General features: G+C 51.6%; 1 protein-coding gene across 3 annotated transcripts in view; it reads right to left on the bottom strand.

The window, feature by feature from the left end:
* Positions 1-3,672, bottom strand: part of LOC137415575 (clathrin light chain A) — a 50,949-nt gene extending 47,277 nt beyond the window's left edge. Inside the window, exons 1-2 of one of the 3 annotated variants that reach the window (XM_078769837.1) lie at positions 3,569-3,672; positions 3,054-3,282 (exon numbers count right to left, since the gene is read on the bottom strand). In XM_078769837.1, the coding sequence (XP_078625963.1) occupies positions 3,054-3,228 (175 nt within the window). In that variant the 5' untranslated portion in view covers positions 3,229-3,282; positions 3,569-3,672. Of the gene's footprint in view, positions 1-3,053; positions 3,287-3,568 lie in introns of those variants that run through there. The other 2 variants (XM_078769836.1, XM_078769838.1) reach the window with 2 other exon arrangements.
* Positions 3,673-15,086: the final 11,414 nt, after the last annotated feature.

The following is a 15,086-nucleotide window of genomic DNA, read 5'->3' as shown; positions in this document are numbered from 1 at the left end:
AGACCCAGACGAAACCCGGTGGGCAGACCCAGACGAAACCCGGTGGGCAGACCCAGACGAAACCCGGTGGGCAGACCCAGACGAAACCCGGTGGGCAGACCCAGACGAAACCCGGTGGGCAGAACCAGACGAAACCCGGTGGGCAGACCCAGACGAAACCCGGTGGACAGACCCAGACGAAACCCGGTGGACAGATCCAGACGAAACTCGGTGGACAGATCCAGAAGAAACCCGGTGGACAGATCCAGAAGAAACCCGGTGGACAGATCCAGACAAAACCCGGTGGACAGATCCAGACAAAACCCGGTGGACAGATCCAGACAAAACCCATTGGACAGATCCAGACAAAACCCGTTGGACAGATCCAGACAAAACTCGGTGGACAGATCCAGACAAAACTCGGTGGACAGATCCAGACAAAACTCGGTGGACAGATCCAGACAAAACTCGGTGGACAGATCCAGACAAAACTCGGTGGACAGATCCAGACAAAACTCGGTGGACAGATCCAGACAAAACTCGGTGGACAGATCCAGACAAAACTCGGTGGACAGATCCAGACAAAACTCGGTGGACAGATCCAGACAAAACTCGGTGGACAGATCCAGACAAAACTCGGTGGACAGATCCAGACAAAACTCGGTGGACAGATCCAGACAAAACTCGGTGGACAGATCCAGACAAAACTCGGTGGACAGATCCAGACAAAACTCGGTGGACAGATCCAGACAAAACTCGGTGGACAGATCCAGACAAAACTCGGTGGACAGATCCAGACAAAACTCGGTGGACAGATCCAGACAAAACTCGGTGGACAGATCCAGACAAAACTCGGTGGACAGATCCAGACAAAACTCGGTGGACAGATCCAGACAAAACTCGGTGGACAGATCCAGACAAAACTCGGTGGACAGATCCAGACAAAACTCGGTGGACAGATCCAGACAAAACTCGGTGGACAGATCCACACAAAACTCGGTGGACAGATCCAGACAAAACTCGGTGGACAGATCCAGACAAAACTCGGTGGACAGATCCAGACAAAACTCGGTGGACAGATCCAGACAAAACTCGGTGGACAGATCCAGACAAAACTCGGTGGACAGATACAGACAAAACTCGGTGGACAGATACAGACAAAACTCGGTGGACAGATACAAACAAAACTCGGTGGACAGATACAGACAAAACTCGGTGGACAGATACAGACAAAACTCGGTGGACAGATACAGACAAAACTAGGTGGACGATTTGGTTCGGTGACAAGAACTAGCCGATTCGATTTTGGTTCAGGTTCAAATTCAGATCTGGCCTATCAGTGGATAGAAAACGTAAACTGTTCAGCCTGGCAAAGGTATGTGCTCCAGAGTGCCATTCTAGTTTTGTTGTATTATTATTATTACTAAGACGTGTTATTAAATAAGTGTTGGGACCAAACCCACTGTTGAGATACATCAATGACATCTTCAAAGCAAATTCATGACAACACTTGGCATATAACCACTCTGGATAGCTCAACTCCCCTGCCACCAGCAAAAATCTACCGCAACATACCCCTTGGCCAATCTGATAAAATGAACTGGCCATCTACCTGGAATGTGTATTTTAGTGCGAAAAAGATCCACATACTCACTTTGTCCCTCCATCTAAAGAAACAGGAAAATTCCCCAATTTATGTAATCATCCCCTGGGAGTGATGCAGTTTCATGAGTACTTGAGCCTCTATCGGCTACAACATTCCTGGTCTTGCATCCTCTGCCCTTTCAATGTCATGGAAGACAAGTCCCCACAGCAGACTATCCACATCACTCTCCCATCCCTTGAGGCCCTGGAATGAAAAGCCATCAATGACGCTGGAATCTCACGTCAGGAAGCAGAATCTGGGTCTTCTTCCGAACAGGAGTGGTGGCTTCGCATTTACATTAAACGGCCTCAATTCTGCTCTTCTCCTGTCTGCAGGTCACACGTTGAGACACAGACACACACACAGAGAGAGACACACAGAGAGAGACACACAGAGAGAGACACACAGAGAGAGACACACAGAGAGAGACACACAGAGAGAGACACACAGAGAGAGACACACAGAGAGAGACACACAGAGAGAGACACACAGAGAGAGACACACAGAGAGAGACACACAGAGAGAGACACACAGAGAGAGACACACAGAGAGAGACACACAGAGAGAGACACACAGAGAGAGACACACAGAGAGAGACACACAGAGAGAGACACACAGAGACACACACACAGAGACACACACACAGAGAGAGACACAGACACACACACAGAGAGAGACACAGACACACACACAGAGAGAGACACACAGAGAGAGACACACACAGAGAGACACACACACAGAGACACACACACAGAGACACACACACAGAGACACACACACAGAGACACACACACAGAGACACACACACAGAGACACACACACAGAGACACACACACAGAGACACACACACAGAGACACACACACAGAGACACACACACAGAGACACACACACAGAGACACACACACAGAGACACACACACAGAGACACACACACAGACACACACACACAGACACACACACACAGACACACACACACAGACACACACACACACCACAGACACACACACACAGACACACAGACACACACACACACACAGAGACACACACACACACAGAGACACACTGACACACACACAGACACACACACACAGTTCCTGCCCCGGTTTGACCACGATACTCCACTCTGTCCTCTACAAACTCTCTCCACCTTACAGTTACTGATATCCCGTCTTCACACAATCCTACCATCTCATCCGCGGTCTACCTATTTTCCTCCTACCTTGCTCCCTCAACCTATCCAGTCTCCGAAATAAATAAATAAAATCTAATAAAATAAATAAAAAATAAATGTGTCCCTCGCCCTCGCTAAATCCGAACAAACTAATTCTCCCTTTAGCGTCGCCCGGGACGAGGACGGATCAGTCCCCGAGATACGAGAATCGGATCAGTCGATTCAAAGCGTGGCCATCGGCATCACCCCTCGCCTCACCTTGCATGTCGGACGGCATTTCGCCGGTGTCCAAGATGCTGTAACCATCGCTCTCGATGCCGGCGATCTCGCTCTCCTGTTGGGCCAGGAAATCGGCCGCCGGGTCCTCTTCCATCCCGGAACTCGAGATCGGCGCCTCGGCCGCGGTAAACGCGTCAAACGTAGATTCGGCCATGACTCACCACCGACACCGAGACAAGCAGGGACCCGGAAACTCGTACGAGGGCGGCTTTTATATCCACGGGGTAACGACCCGATCAGCACCACGTACACACGGAGAGGATGATTATCATTGGATATAACGAGAGAAAAAAAACATTAAAAGAAAAAACACCAAAATTAATAAACTACCATTATATGAAAAAAAAACTCTCAACAAATACAATTATTTCATCAATTAATTTAATACACATATTCAAACTACAATTATAAAGACACCGAAATATATAATTATTGTAATAAAATAAACTCGTGCACAATAGCTTTGGATAGACGAAATGAATTAAATAACTCACTATCAGTATAAGCAGTAAGAAAACTATCTCCTGACGTCATATGACGTTCACTAATGGCGTGTGGCCCTTGACCAATCAGCTTGAAGAACGCTCGTCGAGTGGCTTAAGCGCTCCATTGAAACGGGTGAAGAGGAACGGCTCGCTTGGCAAGTGATAGCAAGCAAACTGGTTCTGGAACACAGGGCTCACTTTAAACAGCAAGAAGGGAAATTGTAATTACTTGAGGTGAAATTAAATTGTTTTTATTTAAAGGATCGATATGAAGGGAAAAATCGAGCTTACAAACTCAAAATGTGCTTGTGGCGAGGGATATACCATGCGTCGTGACGTCACCTTCATTCAGCGTGCACATCGAGGCAGTCGAAGCGTTTCTGCCGCGTATTACTCTCTTGAATCACCAAAACCGACTCGTTTGTAGAATGCGATGACGAATCTTGCGATGAAATGCGATGACCTGGTCTTCAGTATCTTCCAAAGACGGAACAAGAGGAAGAGGTTCTTGCATTAAGTGTGTTTGTGTGTTGTTATCTCCACATACGTGTTTCAGAAGATGGAACACAGTCATCCCAGGTCTCTAAGTATCCATCTTCGTGTGTGTGTGTGTGTGTGTGTGTGTGTGTGTGTGTGTGTGTGTGTGTGTGTGTGTGTGTGTGTGTGTGTGTGTGTGTGTGTGTTTTGTGTGTGTGTGTGTGTGTGTGTGTGTGTGTGTGTGTGTGTGTGTGTGTGTGTGTGTGTGTGTGTGTGCAAGCAATTGCAAGTCTTTTTGCCTACTAACCCCACACGTGGGCGGGTCACAGGAGATGGAACGGAGCTGTACCAGGCCTCAAAGTATCCACCTCCGTTAGCGTGTGTTTGTGTGCGTGTACGGCATGTGTGTATGGTGTATGCATGTGTGCGCTGTGTGTGCATATAAAATAAGTGCAATATGTCACATAGAACATTTGTGTTTACATATATATACATATATATATATATATATATAATTATATATATATATATATATATATATATATATATATATATATATATATATACATATGTGGCGGACACGAAAGCTCGCTGGCGTGAGGGCATCATTCCACGCACCAAGTGGGCGGCGGCCACGCCCGAGGGGTAGGCGTGGCCGCGGGATATACACTGGGCGCGCAGCCCGGAGCGCGCCAGTGCTACAGTGAACTCTTTTAATAAAGACACTTAAACTTACCGCGTTGTCCGCTTCCTTCTTATTGTACAAGCAAGCGCGCATAGCACCGCGCTTCATTTGGTGACCCTCCGACGTTGGATCAGCCGTCGCTGACCGACCGAATACGCCATCGCAATGGCAAACAACGCGGTTACGATCAAACTCCCCGAGTTCTGGGAGACGCAAGCTGAAGTATGGTTCCTGCAGGCGGAAGCCCAGTTCCGACTTCGAGGCATCACGGTGGACGAGACCAGGTACTGCCACGTGGTCGCCTCCCTCGGGCCCGGCACGGCCGGCCGCGTCGTGTCGGTCCTGAGGAACCCACCGGCCGACGGCAGGTACGAGGCGATCAAGCATCTCCTCCTCGCCACGTTCGGCCTCACGGTGGACGCTCGGGCCGACCGCCTCCTGGACCTCCCTGAGCTCGGTGACACGCGACCGTCGGTCCGCATGGACCATATGCTGTCGTTGTTGGGCGACGAAACCCCGGACGCTCTATTCCGGGCGTTGTTTCGACGCCAGCTGCCGGCACGAGTCCGCCTCGCGTTGGCTGGTTCTGCGACGACGGAACCCCGGGCTCTCGCTGCCGAAGCCGACAGGTTCTTCGCGGCTTTGGTCACCCAGGCGAGTTTTGGCGTGGCCGTCGCGGCTATCGGGGCTGATGCTGATGCTGACCCTGATGCTGATGCACCACACCTCGTGGATCTCGAGGCTGATGCGCATTTCGTGTCCGCCGCCACGCCCCGCCCACCGCCGCCGCCGCGGAGAAAACCGCGGCCTCCGTCGCCTTCGCCGCAAACCTGGTGTTTTTTCCATGCCCAGTTCGGCCACAAGGCTCGCCAATGTCGCCCGCCGTGCTCATTCGGCAGGTCAGGAAACGCCCGGGCCGGCCCTCGGCAGTGGCACTGAGCGCCGGCCGTGCAAACAGCCTACTGTTCATCACAGACACCTTATCTGGGCGCCGTTACCTGTGCGACACGGGAGCGCAGGTGAGTGTCGTTCCCACCGGTACGTCCGACAAGCAGTCCGCGGGCCGGGGCCCCACGCTGCTTCCCGCCAACGGTACGTCCATTCGCACGTACGGAAAACGCTGCCTTTCTCTGCGGTTCGGAGGGCAGGTTTTCCGGTGGTCGTTCGTCACTGCCGACGTGCCTATGGCACTGCTTGGCGCGGACTTCCTCTGTGCCAATGGCCTGTTGGTCGACGTAAAGCACAGAAGGTTTGTCCAGGCTGAGACGTTCAGCTCGCTCGCGTGCGCGCTGCCCGCCTCGTTGAGCAGCTCCCGGAGCGGCTCATCGAGCGGCTTGCTGAGCGGTTCGGTTCCGGCCAGGTTCATCTGTACGCTTCCGGCAGCGAACGAATTCACCCGCCTCCTCGCGGGTTTCCCGGCCCTCACGCGGCCCACCTTCTCGGCGGGGGCCGTCAAGCACGGGGTGGAACATCACATCCCCACCGCCGGGCCACCGGTCTACGCCCGGGCACGCCGCCTCGAGCCGACAAAGCTCGCGGTAGCTAAAGCCAAGTTTGCTACGCTGGAGCGGCTCGGCATCGTGCGGCGCTCCGAGAGAGCTTGGGCATCGCCGCTTCACATCGTGCCAAAGCCCGGCGGGGGATGGCGACCGTGCGGGGACTACCGGCGCCTCAACGACGCCACCACCCCCGACCGCTACCCCGTCCCCCACATCCAGGACTTCTCCGCCCGGTTGGCGGGCATGTCCTTCTTTTCGAATGTGGACCTCATACGCGGCTACCATCAGGTCCCCGTCAGGCCGGAGGACATCCCGAAGACGGCTGTCATCACGCCGTTCGGGCTTTTCGAATTTCTTCGGATGCCCTTCGGTTTGAAGAATGCGACTCAGGCGTTCCAGTGACTAATGGACAGCATCTTGCGTGACTTGGATTTCGTCTACGTCTACCTGGACGACATCCTCGTCACCAGCGCGTCCCGCGAAGAGCACCTTCACCATCTCCGCACGCCCTTCGAACGTCTGGGCCAGCATGGCCTCATCGTGAACCCCGCCAAGTGCCGGTTCGGCTTCGCCGACATCGACTTTTTGGGACACCGCGTCACCAGGCACGGGGCCATCCCCCTACCGGCCAAGGTGGAGGCGGTGAAGGGGTTTCCGCGCCCCCGCACGATCAAGGGGCTCCAGGAGTTCCTGGGCATGGTGAACCTTTACCATCGGTTCCTGCCCCGCATCGCCCAGCTCCTGCGCCCCTTGCACGAGGCCCCCCGGGGGAAGCCGGGCAAAGGTGATGTTACCTGGACCGAGCAGATGGACGCGGCATTCGTCGGCGCGAAGCTCGCCTTAGCCAACGCCACCATGCTCGCGCACCCGGCGCCCGATGCACCGATCGCCCTCACCACCGACGCCTCGGACTACGCGGTGGGCGCTGTGCACGAGCAATGGGTGCGTGGTGCTTGGCAACCACTGGCGTTCTTCAGCCGGCAGCTTCGTCCGCCCGAACGCCGCTATAGTACCTTCGACCGCGAGTTGCTCGGGCTTCACCTGGCGGTCAGGCACTTCCGCCATCTGCTCGAGGGCCGTGCGTTCACGGCCTTCGTCGACCACAAGCCACTGATCTTCGCGATGAGCAAGAGCGCCGAGCCGTGGTCGGCCCGGCAGCAGCGTCACCTCTCGGCCGTGTCCGAATATACAACGGACATCCGGCACGTCACGGGGAAGGACAACCCGGTGGCGGATTGCCTTTCCCGGTCCGTCGCCCACGCAGTCCACCTTGGCATCGACTATGCCCGGATGGCGGCGGACCAGGACGCCGACCCCGGCGTCCAGGCCTTACGGACCGCCGTCACGGGCCTCCGCGTCCCCGAGGTGCCATTCGACGGCGCGGCCCTCTTGTGCGACGTCTCCCTCGGGCGGCCTCGCCCCATCGTGCCCACGGGCTGGCAGCGCCAGGTTTTTGACGCCATCCACGGCCTGTCCCACCCAGGCACGAAGGCCTCCCAGAGGTTGGTCGCCGACAAGTTTGTCTGGCATGGCCTCCGGAAGGCCTTCCGCGGCTGGACCAGGATGTGCCTCGCGTGCCAGCGCGCGAAGGTGCACCGGCACACCCAGGCCCCATTGGCCCCGTTCACGGTGCCGGAACGAAGGTTCGACCACGTACACGTGGACCTGGTGGGACCTCTGCCCCCCTCGCAGGGTTTCACCCATGTCCTGACCATGGTGGACCGCACCACCCGGTGGCCGGAGGCCGTGCCTTTGACGGCGACGACGGCGGCGGATGTCGCACAGGCGTTCATCGCCACCTGGGTCGCCCGGTTCGGCGCCCCCTCGGACATCTCGTCCGACCGCGGCCCCCAGTTCACCTCGGAGCTCTGGGGGGCGGTCGCGCGGGGGCTCGGGGTCCAGCTGCAACGAACCACGGCCTACCACCCCCAGGCCAACGGCCTGTGCGAGCGGTTCCACCGCTCGTTGAAGGCCGCGCTCCGAGCCACCCTCCGCGACGACGGCTGGGTCGACAGGCTCCCCTGGGTCCTGCTGGGCCTCTGGACGGCGCCCAAGGACGACCTGCGCGCATCCGCGGCGGAGTTGGTCTTCGGACAACCGCTGCGGGTGCCGGGCGAGTTCCTCCCCGACCCCACAGCGCCATGGTCGTACAGTATGGGTCCCCAGCACTTAGAAACTGCCGGATGCTAACTTGCATATGTTGGGCAATTAGCAAAATTAGCATTAATAGCATTAACCCTATCAAACATAGGCCTGGGACACTGAAATTTCTGTTTCGCTCTATTGCTCCGTTTGAATGCTTCATGTGAGCAAACTATTTGAAGGATCTGTATGAAATTTGGACATAATACACTTAGACAGATATGTTTTCCGTGAGTGTTCTTGTAAAAATTTCCTGCGATCAAAATTTCATGTGAAAAAGGGATGTAAAAGCCGTGGATTTTTTTTCACCCAACATTTTTTTGCGCGGTTAGTGCCCCTACTCTCATGTTGAGCTACAGTTTCAATATTAGTGTTATTTGAACAGATCGTAACCTGGCACGTTCAACGCACTAAGCCCCATCTCGCTCGTGGCGGGAATTGGGTAAAGGACGGCGGGAATTGGACGCGGAGGACCGGGCTAAAATCCTGAGAGTGCTACAGGAAAACTCCCATCCACTCACCATAGAGACACCATAGAGACCCTCCACCATATCATAAATGGCCAGGTGGCAGATGAAAAGGTGAATGTGCAAGATGCATTGAAGATCGGACAGGACATGAGCACACTGTTCTCTTCATCATTTCCTGAGAGATTTCATGCGCCCATCTCAAATAAGGTGGTGACAATGACATTCACCAAAAAAAAGAGTGAAGGTCAATGCGAAGATCATATGTGACCTTGAGGCGTTGTTTGCTCGGCTGCTGGTGGTGGGGAGCAAGAAAAGAATGGAGCTCTCTGCCCTCTTTGACTACGAGCTCGGCCCGGTCCCTGCATCCATCATGGATGAGTATGGATGCCTCAGGAAGGGTAACAAGTCTGTGATCGTCCAGCGTCTTGGAATCCTTGCCCCCAATCCCCACCCACCACATGTTGTACTCGTTGATGCATCGCAGCTCATCTACCACGTGGTGTGGCCATCGTCAGGCATTGTGGCTGACCTCGCAGCCAGCATGGGGCGCCGGCTTAATCGCTACATCACCGAAACATTTGTCATCTTTGACCGGTATGAGCAAGTCTCTGCCAAAGACCACGAGAGGCAGAGAAGAGCTGGGGAGAGCTCAACAGAGTACCGACTCTCACTGACAACCCCTCTACCTAGCCGCAACAAAGTGATGAAGAACAAGACAAACAAACGGAGACTGGGTGAGCTCCTGTGTACACACAGCATAGTAGATCACATCAAGATGGTCAGCAAAGCAGACAGTATTGTCACTCATGACGAGGCTGACGTCTCCCTCATCTCATACATGTTGGATGCAGCCAGTCGCGGAGCTGAAACTGTCCGCATTCTCAGCGACGACACTGATGTTTTCGTACTCATGGTCTATTGGTGCTGGAAGGTGGGTATCACATGTAACCTGCAGATGGAGAGATGGGATGGCACTATTCTCAACATCAATTCGACAGTAGCGAATCTCGGTGAGCAGTGTCGCTCCATCCTGGCTATGCATGCTCTCTCCGGATGTGACACCACCTCCTATCCCACGGGGAAAGGGAAGGTGTCCGCACTCAAGGCCATGAGAGTAGTACCTGGTGACCTGCTTCACTTCATCAGAGAGGAGGGAGCTACTGATTTACAGATTACAGAGGCAGTGAGTGGTTTCTTCCTGGCTCTGTACAACGAGAGGGAGTCGGCATCTCTGAACGTCGCCAAATATGACAGCTACCGAAAGCGCAAAACCCCCCCAGCACTGAAGACACTGCCTCCGAAAGAGCGCAATGCTCTCCTCCATGGATGGCATGCCCATCTACCGGTGCTGCTTTGGAAAGCAGCAGACTGCCCTGACCCACCAGCTGTGGACATAACAGAGTTTGGATGGAATAAGAAGGAAGGCGAGAAGGGAGAGGAAGTCATCATGCCCATCCTGGATGCAAGCCCCGTTGCTCCTCCTGCCGTGTTGGAAATGATCAGCTGTAGCTGCAAAGCTGGGTTAAAGCCCTGTTTAACAGCAAAGTGCAGCTGCGTAGCTGCAGGCCTGGCCTGTACCAGCTACTGCTTCTGCAAAGGCTCTGATAGTACATGTTGCAACGCACTCACACACTCACAGCAAGAAGAGCAATATGACAAGAATGTAGAGTCAGGAGAAGAAGATGAAGACGATGAGGATGAGTTTTATGATGAGGATATGCTTTATAACAGTGCAGAGTAGTAGAAGTGCAAGACGCTCTGTCTTGATGGAAGTTTTATGTTGTGTAACTAGTGCACATATTTTTCAGCTCTGATAATTTTGGGTATACTTGTGTTTTAATTTTGAGGATATTATTTACCCATAGTCATATTATTCTAGTTTGGTATGGTACTTGCCTTTGTTACCTCTAATACCTGTGAATAAAAGTGGAGCAATAGAGCAAAACAGAAATTTCAGTGTCCCAGGCCTATGTTTGATAGGGTTAATGCTATTAATGCGAATTTTGCTAATTGCCCAACATATGTAAGTTAGCATCCGGCAGTTTCTAAGTGCTGGGGACCCATACTGTACATTTCTAACTTAAAACTTTGGGGTACTCAACATTTCCGGGTTCACATTGCTGGCAAGTAGACTATATGGTTAAACTGCCAAAATCAAGACTCTCTATTCACCTTCACTCTTTCATTCCTCTTTTCTCCCGCCTCTGGAACAAATACCCTCACTCTCTTCAATCCCATTCATCCCTCCAGGTCTTTAAAACAGCTGTTCACCACCATCTCTTATCTTCCCCCATCCAAAACCTTGATCTCTTCTACCCCCGTTAATTCACCCCAGATCCACCTTTTTTTTTTTAATCCCGACTTCTTTCTTTCCTGGAAGTTCTAACAGTGTCCATGTGTTTTATACCTTCGCACGCCTCCTCCCCCCAAGCCCTCTCCCTCCCACGGATCTTCCGTTGTGCCTGTTCTCTGCTGTTGTACTTGTGTGCTTCCCTCTCTCTCCCCATCTTGTCTCCCTCTCCCTTTATTGTATGTTTTGTGTGTCCGTTTGTCTTTTTTGTGATTGATGTTAGCTCTCACACGAGCCTCGATCTTGTATACAAAAAAAAAAAAAAAAATCAAAGCCAAACATGTATACAAACCATAATCATGCATGTGCACATGCAAATCACAAGCCATGCATTGTGTGTGTGTGTGTGTGTGTGTGTGTGTGTGTGTGTGTGTGTGTGTGTGTGTGTGTGTGTGTGTGTGTGTGTGTGTGTGTGTGTGTGTGTGTGTGTGTGTGTGTGTGTGTGTGTGTGTGTACATGTACACATGCATGCCTGCCTCGTTGCCATCGGTCCTCATCTTTCTCAAGCCCCCCCTTCGACTTGGGTCTGCCAAATATCAGGCCTCCCTTCCACGCAAGTCCACCAAATCTCAGGCCCCCCTTCTAATCAGGTCCGGAAAATCTCAGACCCCCTTCTTCTCAGGTCCACCAAACTCAGACCCTCTTTCCACGAGGATCCGGCTCAAATCACCTGTCTCGTTCTAGCTTGTTTTCTGCAATAGTGCGGTCACATTGCACAGCACCTTTCCAATTATCTGCAAATTAGGAAATTAGATATGAAAATGTGGAGACAATGATTTGGTTTCAAAGACACCGCATGGATTTAGACAGGGCCTCTCCTAGAAAATACTGTTGTGGTTTTGAGAAACCACTAAAAAGTAATGGCAACCACCATACAGGTCCCTTAGAATAGTTATTTCCTAGAAGACCATTATCTTAGTCTCTTCCCCTTATATCAGTTATTATGTCATGCGTTGGGGAAAATCATGATGAAAGGGGCAGAGTTACAGGCTCCACCAATCGGGAGCCAGGAGATATGCAAGATTTCCCCCCTCCCCCGTGGAGGGTGAACAAAGGGATTTTAAAGAGATTGATTCTCTCTCTTGGTTCATGGCTGGCATCGCAGGTGGTCACGGTTCATTTGCTCTCTTGGTCATAGGCAGTCGCAATTGTGCTGGCTCTTGGTTCTTGGACATTGTGGACACTTTGCTCTCTGCCCGGTCTCGCTCACCCCACTGAGTACGTGGACATTTTGTGCTCTTGCTGGTCTCCCTCTAGCAGGACTCTACACAGGCATTACTACACTCTGGGCCTGTCTCTTTGTCACTCCGGGCCTGTCTGACTCTGCTGGATTGTTGGCCTGGCACGTGTGCTCCTCTCTTGGCCTGGGTCACTCTGCCATGCTGACGATCGACCTCACTCTGCCGGTCCGTGTTGGGATCGTTGTTACCTGCTCGTGCTTCTCAGTGGCGACAACGGGACATTTGGCACCGTGAGGAGAGGAATTTTGGAACACGTAGCCTTTGTGCTAGTAGGTCCTTCGTTGTTCGTTCCCCTCCCCATTAGAGTGTGCTGGGCGCCCGTGTGATGTATATCCGTAGTAATCATAATGAGGCGTAGAATAAGCTACGTTTCTGCTTCTCGTCCCTTTTTCTTTGGTATTGAAATAATCACATTGTAAATATCTGTAATAAATCAAATTGTTAAAACGTTTTCCTTTCTCTCTGTCCGTGAATGTCTTTTTTCCATTGATCTGCCATTGTTCGTATCCAGTTTAACATCGACTGTAACGGCTTTAGCATCCCTCTGGCGGTTACCAACGGTTTTCGCTCAGCCATCTAAATTTCAATCAAGGAACAAAAGGAAACCGCCGGAGGCTACGTACGGTACGTTCCCCGATTGGGACCGTCACGTGGTACAGGTAAGCTATCGTGTGACGGACCGATCGGTGTTCGTAGTTGCTGATTTGCAACCTGCTAAGCACAAAGTTATTCGTGCGTGGCAGCCACAGGTCCGGTAAGTTCAGGAGGGAACGGTGGTTAACCCCCTCGTAGTAAACCCGAACCCTGGGCCGTAACACATTCGTTGTCTTGGAGCAGAATTCGAATCCTCCAAGCACCATAACAAATTTGGTGCCGGGAGTGACATTCCGCTCCAGATACCGTAACAATACATTCACTTAGACTCGACTGATTTCTGAGAAATGTGAATGTTAGGTGCATTTTTGGGTCCCAAGTTAGACTAGACGGATTTATGGAAAAAGGCCATGTATAAGCTTCTCGGTGCATCTTTGGGTAAAAGTTGGGAACCTCACTTTTTAACATAATTAGGATATGCTGAATTCGATTAACCTGGTTCCCAAGCCGAATTTTGAGATTTTGACCTAATTAGCATAAACAAAATGGCCGCCAAATTGCCATTTTTGGACAATTTCTTTGAACAAGCATTTATATATCATGAATATACATACAGCTCTTTTACTTTAACTTTACAACTTTTACCCCAAAATGCACCTAGAAGCTTATACAATATACATGGCCTTTTTTCATAAGTCCGTCTAGTCTATATTATGGTTGGCGACATATTGAAAGAGACATTCAAACCGATATTGAAATTGGACACTATAAAATGGGAGATGGTTTTAATAAGACAATGTTTCATACAACCATTTATTCTAAAATTAAGTATACATGGCCATGAAGCACAAACACTCAGGAATGTCACTGAGTGGTATGGCACACAGTTATGGCACACATGTTGTTTTGCCAAACTACATCAAATTCATACAAGGGGTCTGATCATCACTCTGTTGCTGCCAGGCACACATTGATGTGCACCTCAACTCTAAATAGTGACATTTGCAGCGTCGAGTCTTGCACTGCTTCTGGCATGCACAACAAATCATCTCGAGGCAACTTTCTGGGATTGGACTCAGTGACATCAGAATACGCTCTAGTCCTGAATCACCACGTTTCCATCCAATTTCCACAGGTCCAGGAAGGTCAGGTATGGCACAATGAGCATTTCTCCATACCATGGCTTGATAGTGTACTCGCATCAAATGGAAATGAAGAGCTTCACTTGTCAGTGACATTGCTTCTGGTTTACCAGTCTTGGAGAACAACATATGTCGTGCTGAATCAACAGAGGTTGTTCTGTGCACATTATATATTCTGCAGACGAACGCTTCTGCAGATTTGATTGACTCCTCTGTGAGTTCACCAATGTTACGTATTCGTCACTTACGTTGTTGTGGTTTTCATCCACTTGAAACATTTCTGGTTCCATGTATTATTATTATTGTTGTTGAGGGAAATAGCAATTATTATTGTCAAAAGGTAAAAAGGTTAATGTTTTAAATGAAAGAGGAACCGGACGGCGACGAAGAGGAAGAGGGAGAAAAGAAGGCGGAGTGAGTGAGTCGGACAAGAAAGCCGAGCCGCTCTGAGTTCTGAAGCGAACTTTGTCGAACAGGAGTCACTAGCGAACTTTCGGGTTTCCCGGGAAAGGGATTTCTGCGACAGAGTTGTCATCGCTGTGACCGATCAACATGCGTGTCAGGTTTTTGGCGGAGGATTCCGAGGAGAATTATCCCCGGGCCGTTACGTCTCAAGAACGGGTCATCGGCCATTTTGACTCGCGCGCTTAGAGCAAGGTTTCTTTGCTTCGTCAGCTGTTTTCACCGCTTTCAGACGTATCTGGTGTGTGTGTTTGTGCACCGTGGCTTTTGAAGATTAATTTGTGGTTCGCCGACTGTGAGCCGTGAAAGTCCATACCCGAGGGTGTGATTTCCCAGTCGCCTGGAGGGCGCCTTTGCATTTCCCAGTCGCCTTGAGGGCGCCTTTGTGCAGCTTTGGCTGTGTGACTGTACTTGCCATCCGCACGGGATTCGGGTCTCGATTGGACATCGTTCTGGCGATCGCTG

The sequence above is a fragment of the Myxine glutinosa genome, chromosome 1 (genome assembly GCF_964187855.1).
Source record: "Myxine glutinosa chromosome 1, kmMyxGlut1.1, whole genome shotgun sequence".
Classification (NCBI taxonomy): Eukaryota; Metazoa; Chordata; class Myxini; order Myxiniformes; family Myxinidae; genus Myxine; species Myxine glutinosa.
The sequence above is the reverse complement of the archived record's forward strand: the minus strand, read 5'-3'. Positions and strand labels throughout refer to the sequence as shown.